The sequence below is a fragment of the Colius striatus genome, chromosome 5, assembly GCF_028858725.1.
Source record: "Colius striatus isolate bColStr4 chromosome 5, bColStr4.1.hap1, whole genome shotgun sequence".
In the NCBI taxonomy this organism is placed as follows: Eukaryota; Metazoa; Chordata; class Aves; order Coliiformes; family Coliidae; genus Colius; species Colius striatus.
In genome coordinates, this window is record NC_084763.1 from 22,377,466 (window position 1) to 22,389,936 (window position 12,471).

At 36.8% G+C, this 12,471-nt stretch overlaps 1 protein-coding gene across 1 annotated transcript in view; it reads right to left on the bottom strand.

Moving 5' to 3' along the window:
* Positions 1-12,471, bottom strand: part of CHN2 (chimerin 2) — a 161,578-nt gene that overhangs the window by 75,398 nt on the left and 73,709 nt on the right. The window contains exon 3 of the mRNA XM_061996752.1: positions 12,155-12,210. Coding sequence (XP_061852736.1) covers positions 12,155-12,210 — 56 coding nt within the window. The remainder of the gene's footprint in view (positions 1-12,154; positions 12,211-12,471) is intronic.

A 12,471-nucleotide genomic window follows, 5' to 3' on the forward strand; every position in this document is an offset into this window, starting at 1 on the left:
CTACTCCCATACAGAGCATAAATTAAATGGCTCCTTTCTCTGCACTAAAAGTAAGTGGCAGCTTTCAATTCAAATATGAGACAGTAATTTTATAGCTTAGAAAAGGGTATCACTGCCAACTTGAAACAAAAAAAAACGTTGCAGAGCAGGCCTTTCTGGTCGTTGTTCCAGAAACCATGGGGAAAATGCTGAGAATTACTCCTGAAATTCATAGTTGTGTAAATTACGAATCAGCAGTGAATGCCAAAGTTGTTTAACATGAAAGTCAATTTGATCAGGAAATAAGATGTATGGTAGAACAGCCTAAATCACTACTAATCCAGTATTCTTTCAAAGCCAGCAACATTCAATGGCATCTAATCTTGAAGCATGCCCATAGAGAAATGAAATCCAGCACAGCTCTCCTGGCAGTCTCCAAAGGAAGCTCACTTTTGGGATACTCTGCATACTCCAGCCTTGACTCCCAGCCTCCCAAACCTGATTGCCTCCCTTCATCTCCCCCTAAACCACAGACTAGTATATTTAGTCTAGTTTTCCAAGGTTTTTTACTATATTCTTCAGGCCGTGGTGTTAGTTGTACTGCAGTTCGAAGTCTGCACTGAGAAGGAAATAAGTCTTCTCCAAAAAAATACACTAGCTAGCTAAGTTAATTCAGTATGTTACATTTACGTAATTTTGAAGTTTACTGAAGTCTAATGCCCTGGGATTTGTGGCATTTGATCTTTTAGTCAGGATACTGTAGCCTGGCATTACATACTCTTGCTAATGTACAGATTATTGTATTAAAATCCTACACCACACTGCAAGATAACTCATCAGAAAACTACTGGGAATCACATAGGCAGGAGGTGAGCATCCCCTGATGTGATAGATTTTCATTCCAAGCATTGACATCCACTCCACACTGAAGACTTGAAGATACCCTGAAGAATTCTTTCTGCGTAAGTACTACCACAGAAATAACCCTAATTTCAGAAAAATTTAATTTCTCTTCAGCTTCATTGCACAAGACATATTTCCTTATATAGTGGCCAAAGCTGAAATCTAGAAATGCTGGAATGAAAATATAGAAAACCCTCTAGGACAGCAATCTGTCTGTAATTCAGAAGAGCCAGTACAACACAACATTATATATTTATCTATTTCAACCATTGCCTTAATGCATCAATGAAGAGAATACCAAAAGGAAAGGGGAAAAATATGGTGGGTAGCCGCCCCTGGCTCTCTGTTCTTCTCTCCAGCACACAGAAAGAACAGAGAAACAAGATCCAAGAGTTAATCATGTTGGTGTGTTCACTCAGAGCAGGTAGTGAGGCATTTTCCCAAAGGAAGTTTAATCTGATATATTTTCTGTTTGTAGTAATACTAATTATTTTTCAGTCATTTTAGTTGACTAGATATAAATCTGTTTTTCAGTTCAGTTTGACATAAAGAGAAATAGAAGAGTTGGAAGAGAAGCTTTCAAGGCAAGCCCAGTAAAAACAGACTGTACAGAAATGTTTATTGTCTGAATCGTTCAGCTTTTGGCACAATTGTTATAAGGCAACTGTGAACGTTAGCCTTACATTCAACAATCAAAAAGGATTAAGGAAGATTGTAGGCCCCCATTACAATGAAGTCAAGTAAAATACTATGTTGTATTTCTTTACTTCTGTAATTTTTTTTTTTTTTTGCCTCCAAGTTTTTCTTAAAAGAAATTTCTGCTCAGGTCAATTATCATGTTTAACTTTCCCTATAAATAGGAAAATTATTTCACATCAATGACTCTTAAGCAATTTCAATTGTGAGAACACTCTTTTTGAAAGGAAATATTTATCTACTTTTTGCTACCTTTTTATCACTTTCTTACTACTACCTTATCAGGCTCTCTGGCGTCAGTGTTTTACCATATCATAAAGCTTATTGCTGGTTTTGTTAGGAGGAGCAGTAATGTACTCCCTGGACAAGGACAAGACAATTACAGACACTCACTATGTACATACATAATGAAAAGATAGTCTCTCCTAAGATTTTCAGTCAATGGCATTCAGCATGACTCATGGGACAGTCTTCATATGAGAAACCTATCCAGCAGATACAATTTCATGAATATGTTTTTGTACTTTGGCTGTGTGATGAGGAAGGAGCAAAGACATTCCTCAGAAACAAACTAGCAATGCATGCATCCCCAGAACATATTTCACCTGCACTGCCCATGTTTCTGAGGTGATATGAATAGTTTTGGAGACTGCATTGCCTTTTGTCATTCAGTCACAGAACTATGGGGGTGCCACAGTTAAGACCACTCAATAGATGAACATTCCTCCACGTTACAGCAAAGGACTTCAGTACCTCCAAGAAAGTAGCTGGGAGCAAGATGTCAAGATCATTCAAAATACCAGAAGGGCTATGACTAGACAGGTCTCTGCAGAAAAGGATCCTGGCATTGTTACAGATCACAAAATGAACATGAATCACTGATGCTGTCTGTTCCAAAAACTGCCAAAACCAGATTGTCATACTTGGGTATAAAAACGGGAGTGCACTCAACAAGACACCTTAGAGCAACCCTCTCCTTTCCTAACTCAGAAAGCCTCCAGCTAGACTACTGATTGTGGGCTTGGACACCACATTTCAGGAAAGACTGGAGCAAATACTGGAGTGAACACCGATTTGGCAGCTGTGGGAGACATGAAAAGAGACTGGCCTAAAGAAAAGCAGACAGATAAGGGCTGTAGCAGACAGGTAGGAAAAAGGCTGCTTTCAAGAGAAATAAAATAATTTATTCTCTGTGCACTTTCTAGATATCACAAGAGATAATAGGCTTAAACTGAAAAAAAAAAAAAGTAGAGCTTAGATCTTAGGAAAGTGTTAAAAATAATTAAACATTAAATAAATAATCAGAGAAAGTAATGAAATCTTCAACCTTGACAGGCTTTAAGATGATATGTAAACATCTCCTCTTGGTGCAGGAATGACAACCTCTTAAGTTGCTTCTGACTCCGAGATATCATGACCCAGTTTATTCCTCATCTCTGCCTAGACTGCTCTCAGGAGATAGGGATTAGCAGAGAGCAGACTGAATAGGTTGTATAAACCACATATAAAACCCTGCCTCCAATAAATTCAATAATATCATGTCTCTGCCCACTTCTGTGAGGCTCTCCGGAGAGAAGGCAGCAGGGAGAATGCAGTGCACCGAGTGAATTGTTCTAGAGGAGAAAGCCAAACCTTCAATGATAAACTAGTCACTGCTTACCTAAATGACAAAACTCAGTTTAAAATCTATCAGCATAGCAAAGCACCAAATTGTGTTTGATATCTTCTAACAAAATATTCTGTGGTAAGATTTACAGCAGTGGCAAGACAGTAGGAGTGGAGTTCTTCACTACTAGGAAGAATATAGAAAGAAAGACAATACTGAAGAACACAAAGAATGCATCACAAACAGAACACAAAGCTTCACAGCTTCTCTGCTCTCATGGCATGCTCTAACTTATGGAGAAGTTACGTAATGACCCTTTTGCAGAAGGATAATGCATCACAAAGAAACACGAAGTTCAGCAGAGCTCTAACTGCTACTGTGGCACTTCAGGCTGATTTCCATTCAATCAAGGTTATTTCTATCACTTTTTAAAGACAAAGAATTATAAAATAATTGGGTTTGTTTGTTTCTTGCTTATTTGCTTGTATCAAACTTTCAAAAGAGCTGCTTTAAGGCATCCTTTATGAGGGTATTTTAAACTCAGGTTTGTTTCCTATCTATGACCTTGAGCAAACTGTCCAGCAGCCAATAATCAATATACCAGACAAAAAAACACTTTAAACTCCAGAAGGTAACAAAAATTTCCCCCAACACATACATCTGCTATTGTTACTAAATCAGAATTTTCTGTATATATTCAGGTCTAATAGAAAAGAGAGAGACTGAACAAGAAAAAACTCCAGATATTTTCTCACCTAATAAAGAAAAGAATGTGCTCTTGAACATGAGCTAAAATAAATTGAAACAAATCTTAATCATGAAGGCTGCTGCTGAACAGTGAGGTGAGACAGGGTCAGGTTCACACAAGAAGTCATCTGTTTTGTTATACAGCTTCCATTCACACAGTAAGGGCACCATTAAATATAAGAAGGAATATCAATGTTACCTTGAATGAATGATGAAAAATTTGAATACAGAATTTAAACTGAGCTCCCTTTTTTAAAGAATGATGTATGGAGTAATTTAAATGGGAGGAAATAAATGGGAGCAGATAAATCCAGTAAGCCACAACAATGTCCTAAACGCTGCTTGCAATTCAGTAATCAGTGAGAAGCACTAAAATATTTCTGTGACACATGCCACGCCAGTCCACAGTACATCTGCACAAATCTTTTAATGTTATGTCACCTACTCTAATGTATCCCCAAAAGCCATGCTTCCTAAGCAGCTCACTGCTATTATTTGATGTAAACATGCCACCCTTCAGCAAGGTGCCTAGTGAATGTGCTTCCAACATACCAAACAAACATTTACAACCAACCTGCTGGAGTCTGGTTATACACCTGAGTGTGGGCTGGAGGTGTAGAAGGAAAATCAGCAATCAAACCCATCAGAACTGAGAGTAGATGGGACAGGCAGAAAATGAGGAGCAGCAGACCTTAGGCGAGCCCTTGCATAGCATCATGGAGTGTGAGACACCTGTGGGAGAACAACTCCTACCATTCTGTGATTCTGTGAACATCTCTGCATGGGGACAGGGGAAGGATGAAAGCAAAAATCCAAGGAGGAATAATAATATTAATTCCATTTATCTCCTGTTTATTTTATGAATACTTCTGTTCTGTATCTGGGAACCACAGATGTTTCTCTTAAGTCAGGCTACCCACAAAGTCTGAACAGGAATAAGAGAGGTTAGATAGCGCTAGCTATTTTCACAAGTCTGGAAAAGGTGGACATTCTATTAGTTTCTATGCAAAATACTAAGAGATTATTTATCCCCCCAAATGATGAACAAGATAGATGCTCTCATTTTCATAAAGCTGAATATTTTTATAACTATTTATGAGACACACAATTCCTAAAAACATCTCTATCGCACACACACTTGCCAATTTGTACAGGGCAGTTAAAGTGTATTGGTACATACTAGTTAATCATGATGATATTTCAATCAGATACACAAATATTTTGGAGGCAAAGGATAAACAGAAAAACATATTGCAAACCTGGTGAATTTCCATTCTGAATCCTGAAACTCAAGAGACTTTGCTTGAAAACCATACAAACTCCACCAGCTTCATACATACTTCTCTGGTGTTCCAAAAAGACACATGTAACAGACTGATTTGATTATCCTGTGTGTGCAACTATATATATATATATATATATACACACACACATATACAGGAAGTTTACATATTTATTCATATTAGGAAATACAAATTCATCAACTTCTCTTTACTCAACTTGAATCTTGAAAAGATATCAGACACCTCACAAAGTATCAGTCAGAGAGAAGAGACATCAAGATCCCTTTCTATATATTATTTAATCAAATACAAGGAATACTTAAAAAGATATACATATCTACTCAAGCACATAGCATTTTCACCTACATGTAGGCTTATTGATAAACTTTGTCTAGGCTGAGATGTGAAACACGCTTTCATTTATTTTGGCTTGAAAACTACTTACATTCAACATCATGTCAAAACAAAAAAAGCCAGATGAAAAGACTGATATGTAACAAGGATAAAAGGAAATAAAAAATGAGGAGAATAGCAAATTCACAGACACATACATATCAACTACTTTAAGGAAAAATGGAGAGCAGGGTGCAACTTCCCAAAGAGGCTTTCAAGCAAAGCAAGAGGGGTAATTAGAAAGTTCATCAGTTCATAAAGACAGCTACATGCAGTTTGTGCATATTAGTCAGAAGTTGCCAACTTGTCTTCCAAAAAACTGGCTTTAAATTTTCCATTTCTCAGTAATCAATAAACACACCAAATTGTTCATGCTGTATTCATCTGATGAACATCTGTCTAATTTGCAAATCATAACCTAGAACACTAGTAAGTCAAACTTGATGATATTCAAGTAGAACAGACAAACCTGGTTTTATTTACTGAAACTACTTAAATGAAATATTTACTATCGTCTCTGAAGACTAATTAGAAAGCTTTCTCTTCTGTTCAGTAGTGAACGAACTGCTAAAACAAGGATGATGCAGCTTCATCTCAGTGCTCCACCACCCTATTACTGCAACAGGGTGAGACTTCATGGGCTCTAGGAGAGATGGAATTTTCAGACAGTCCTTAAAATGTCTTTGAAAAAAAACACTGACAACTTTCTCTAGTGTGATGACCACAAGTGAGTTTGAGGCAAGCAATATTCCGGTCTCCTTCCTTTCTTCCTTCCAGTGCTGAAAATTGTGGGCATTCTGTGGGACAAAATTTGCTACAGAGATACCACAGAAAAATGACATTGAGTACAAAGCCACATTTTAAAGCTATCAGGAGAACCTGTGTGTGGCTAGTTTAGTGAGATGCTGGATACAAAACATTTCAACATTTCATGGATCCTCTGCATTAATTTAAGATCCTTCCTGCCCTTCAACTGTGTCCTGCCCCCTCCAGTGCAGCTTTCTACTTTTGGTACAGTTTTCATAGAATTGTAGAATGGTAGGGGTTGGAAGGGACCTTTAGAGATAAACCCCTTTCAGCTGAAGAACCTTCCTCCTTTTGTCAATGTGTATTCAAAAATGCTCTTCAGCTTCATTTGCAATCCACAGACTACTGCTATATCCTACTTGTTTCTTTTTGTTTCTAACACAAAGACAGGATTATAAAAACACAATTACAGCAGCAGAAATATTATAAGAATTTGAAGACACAGGTTCCATTAAGTCTTATTTGTACAAACATTTTCATTAATGAAAATAGTCTTCAGAACAATCTTGCTCACTTTCACTTAATTGCTGGCTAATGGGGGTCTCTTGGTGTGTCACTGTATGTGTTCTGAAGTTTCTTTCTATGGAAAAGATAATACAATATTCTGAATTATCTCAGATAAGCTCTCAGGACTGACAGTAAAAGACATCTTCTCAAGATAGCATCTGACTTTTTGCAGTACAGTGACTTGAACCAGTGCCATGAAAATTCCCATTTACTGCCATTATTTACCACCAATTTTATGGCCAATTTCAATGCCTATTACAGCTCTCTAGTACTTTACTACAGTACAAACTCTGTTCTTAGAAAGATGAGGGCAGAGGGAAAGAGGAAATACTCAGCTTGTAAAGGTCACTAAGTGAGCAGAATAAGGGAATTCATGGAAGACTTATTGCAATGATTAAATACCTATTATCCAGTCAGATATACTCTGCAAACATCTTACTAAGGCTTAATTTTAATTATCTTGCTCGAGCTTGTCTAATCACAGTCCTTCTCTTACATACAAATATAAACCGTTTTCTACACAGAAGAAGGAAAAACTGACAAAAGTAACCAGCATTTTTAAAGCACTTTTCTATATTGATATTATGTATGATACTCTGCTAACAACATTGTTCTTAGGTCAAATCCTGTGCTTCAGAAGAAGCTTTGAGGTTAATCAAGTAAAGAATAATTTTGCAGTCACTCAGTTTTGGAGATGTGTAGCAATCCTGTATATTCTCTGCTAATGTAAAAGATGGCAACATCATTATAAATCCGCTAGTTATACTCTTACAAAATGTCACTATCTATACACTTTTTTTGAGAAATCTGGGTAATGGATACCCAGAGGGTCAAAACAGTTCCTGACCCTCCGGATGGTTAGCGTGAAAGACCCAGCAGTACAGTCTGAATATGCCATCATTTTAGTCTCTTACAATCACTTAAGTAAAAAGAGTGGGGTTTGTTTTGTTTTGTTTTGTTTTTTTTTTCCCAGAGAAGAGTGTCCTTTTTGTAATAAAATTTGCTTTTCATAAAGAAACCACAATTTTTATGCTTTAAAGGCCTCTGCTGTTTCTGACACAACCTGTTTTGAATTCAAAATTATGAGGAAGGCAATTAATTGCCATTTTTCTACATAATAATATATGTTAGGGCTCTAAGTCTTTGCCTACACTAGGGAAATTTAGATGAGTTTCTCACTATTGCTGAGACTAACTTGGCCAGGGCAATATTTGGAATATGCAAGGTCTAATGCAGACAAACTCATCAGCCTCCAAAATTGCTGTTAGCAGTTATAGCTTTCTTGGAACAGAACAGGAATAACATTCAGAGGTATGAATATCTCTACATAAGTAATCAAAAACTCATGGGTAAGGTTCACTCCTTCTTTGAAGGACGTTTGTAACAACACTATTGTTTAACTAAAAATACTGCCAAAGATTGTGACCATCCTTCCTTAATTCTTTTACTTTGTTCAGAGAATTCTGAGAATGTCATTTTTATCTCAGCATTTCTGTAGAATAAACCCTAAAAGATGCTTTATAGGATGACTTCCTCACAATGCAAATCTGATCCTTTGGTGCCTTATCATCACACTTGCACAATATTTAAAAGCTACTTCTCCTCCTGAACGGTGCTTTTAAATGAAACTTTTTCTATTTAAAAAATAAATCATTAAAACATTGCTGGAAGGAATATGGTTACAAATGAGGATATTGGCAGAAATCCAATGTTATTGGGAAGGTAAGATATTCACACAACTCCTGCTGCCAGTGGTGATTAATTAAAAGCCGTTAGATTCCTGAAGCCCTAACATTTCATTCAATATGATTCCCATTGCAGGAATGACCTGCTTTCACTGACAAGATATTTATTCAGGAAAAAAAAAAGTAAGATCATGATAGCAAAGTTCAAAGACACAAAGATATAAATGTTCATGTTTTATTTACAGTCCCAGCTTCAGTCTGGTGGTTTGCGTATCAGGAGAGGTCATTTCTGTCTCTGCAGTATAGTTAATCAAGAAATCCACACAAATTAGATGGCAGAACTGCAAAGATCTGTGGCTAAACCCCCTGTGACTATGGACCAATACAGAGGTGATGGAAGAGCAAATGAACACAGAGAATGTAGAATGTGGCAACAGAAAAGATGGAGGAATGATGAAAATGTCAAGTGGTGAGGGCAAAAAACCACCTCTAATCCTTCACAGTTTATCTGTTGGTGTTACAGATTTTGTTTGCAGCAGATGCTTTAATTTCCTTGCAAATAGTTCAGAATTTGGCAATTATGAATGAAAGACATCCTCCCATAAGCGTGAAGCATTTAAACTTATGTGCAATTTTTACATTTGTATGAAGTAATTTGAATAGTAAATTACACAAGAGAACATGCTCAACAAAGTCCAGTTCCTATGATACGCATATAGAGAGATAAAACGTCTTTCCCACGTCAGTCACACATCCTGCTGACACCTGCTCTCCAGATGTTGGATGAGCATCACATTGCGTACTAAATAACTATCATATTGCCAATTGATGTGCTTTCACACACATAACACAAAATTAGATTTTGAGATCTTTCTATGTAATTGACAGAAATTTAGGATTAATAAGACATCATCTTTAGTGAGGCAAGCCTATATGATCATCAGATTACACTAAAGTCAAACCTGGATGAAGAAAAACAACCCCAAAGTATCCACTTTCTAGTTTGAGTGCTAAGGGAAAGCTAAAAGGTGCCATAAGAACATAGGGATAAACGTTACTTCTAAAATTATCTGCGATGCTCTATAAAACCATTATGTATTTCTACTTTATATAAAACTGATAATACGAACCACAGGGTTCTACTATCAGGACACCCCACCTGCCTCCATCTCTCCATGTCTATGTAAAAATAAAGCACATCATCAGTGCTTTACCAACTAGGTTTTTTTTCAAACAGTGTAGTGGATTTGGGCTTTTGAGTCAGAGAATCTGTGTCTCTAGCAATCAGGTTGTAAATACATACAGTTGAGCTAAACAAAGATTCAAAATCCAAATAACAAGAAGTCAACTGAAGATTACATTTATGGGAATTTGTACTGCTTTATAATCAAGCCTCTGAATAAAATATCTGATTACTAAAGACGTTTATAAAGTATCTTCAGCTGTTTAACTAAAGACACTACAAATGGTTCCTTAGTCAGAACCAAACCCAGATTATGTCAATCAGACATTTTATACTCATTTTGTTATTTACTGCTTTGACGATTATGTATTCATTTGTTTAACATAATATGATCTTAGCTTCTTTCTGCAAATCTTTGGAAGCAGCCTAAACAGGCACTAAATATGGTTGGTCTTTAAACATCAAGCAAGGGGAGTAAAGGATAACTTCAGCTGTACATAACATGTTCTTCAGTCTAAGACAGTAAGTTCAATACAGCACACTGCAAAAGATTTCACAGCTGCACATCTACTCCACTTATTGGTGTAGATAATCTTGATTTTAGAAGAAGAATACGATTGCTACTCCACTTTAAAAGCACATTTTACCTTGATTCAAGTTTCCACTCAAGCTAAAAAATGCTTTCATTTGAGTTAGCATAATAAATTTTGGATTAAGCTTATTCAGACTAAGTAACTTGTATCCCCACACAGATGAATTCAAATTGTAGACAAGGGTTCCCAATCACTCAATGCTTATTAATTGGATTTTCTCAAGACAAGTTTTTCCTCAAAGTAATTCCAGTACGAAAGTATGAAATAGGTAAATAAAATAATAGATAAACTATTATCTCACACAAAGTGAGACACTCCTCTAAGGCTGCACCAGATGTAAAGAAATTGCTTACCTGAACTATCATCAACTCTACCACTATGAGTTGAAGAGCTATTATGGGATATTCATTTAGTAAAATTCCTTAATGTCTGCTCCTTTAGAGAATATCAGCCACAGAGACCTGCCTGCCATTTGTTTTGCAAGAGAATTTTGGAGAGGAAGGTCTTGTTAAAACCCTTCAGCACACAAGCACTGAGGTCCCACAGGGCTACAGCGTGCTACTTCTCCCCAAGCCTTCTCTTTGTCAGGGAGAAATGATGACATGAAAGTTCGCTCACTCTGGCATTTTGCTTGCCCTTCTTAGCATCATGCATACATGTCTTGGGACCATCCTGAACTGACAGGCCTTGAAGATTTTCAGCCTGAGGCCAAGACCCTACTCTCCCTGCCCTGAAACAACTAGTAGATGACACTTGAGGGGAAAAATGCAATGACCTTTTAGCTGAAGCATTCGGTGGACTCAGAAAATCTGGATTCAATTCCTAGCTTAGCAATGGATCTTCTTCATGACCCTGGGCAATTACCTGTGCCTCAGTAAAAAAATTACTGCCCCATGCAAAACTGTGTTGAGATTGTATCCGTTTACATTTGACTGATGCTGTGCTGGTGCTCTACCTCAATGGGTACAGAGTGTGGGATGCAGGTCAGAGCTCAGGATGAGGGTTGAGAGTAGAGCTATGAACACACCAATGAACAGAAGATTCTGTCTTCTTTCACATCATCTGTTACACCTTGTGTATTTACTTCCTGTGTTTAATATTTCTGTTATTAGTCTTACATGTCTATTTGCACAAAATTTGCCCCTGACATTATAGAAGATAAAGCTATCACAGTTTTATTGATTAAGCAGGGACATCTATATATGTTTTCTACTACTATTATGCCATGCAAGTTGAGAACTGACATGTTTAAGTAAGTAGAAATGGAGCAGTACAGACCAAGAAAACAGGGACACAAGATGACAGCCAAATATCCTAGAATCTTTAAAGTTTCTGTGACAGAACCAAGCTCTTTGGCTATTACTTCAGTATTTTAACTTTAACACAATCCTTTTGCATTCAGCAAACTGGAGCTACATGTATCATGTTGGAACATATCACACAGATGTTAATGTACAGATGCAGGAATAAAAGATACTTTCATTTTGACAAGGATACACAAAACTTTAGGCTGCATACAGAAAAGTACTCTAAGCAATAATTAATGAACATTTGTCTAATGAAGGGGCTTCTTCGAGTGGTAGAATGAGACCTCCATGCCTAATTAGCAAATATTAATCTGCTTTAATCACCCTACAGAAAAATCATTATAGAAAATAATGGCTTAGAAAAAGTAAAGTAAATACTATCTGCAGACTATACAAAAGATTTTTTGGTAATCATATGCTGCTGACAATTCATCAAATTTAACAAGGTAGAGCGAAAGAACTGACCTCCCGAGGACAGATGATTCTCTTGGGACGCGGTGCCTCTTGTTGCAATTGATACACTGTCAAACCCAAAAATGTACAGATCATTAGAAGACAGCAACATACACAAACTTTTATTCAGATGAGTCTCTTTAGCCAGAGGCTTCAGAGAAAAATGCAAATGTAAAGAAAAGGACAGCAAATGGAGCAGGTATTACAGTGTATCTAAGCAATTTGTCTGAAAATTGGTTGTTGACCTGCAAACTAACTAAAGTGATTGTTAGTTTAACTTTCAGAAATATTATCTCTCTTTATACTTGTTATTACATTTCTATACCAGC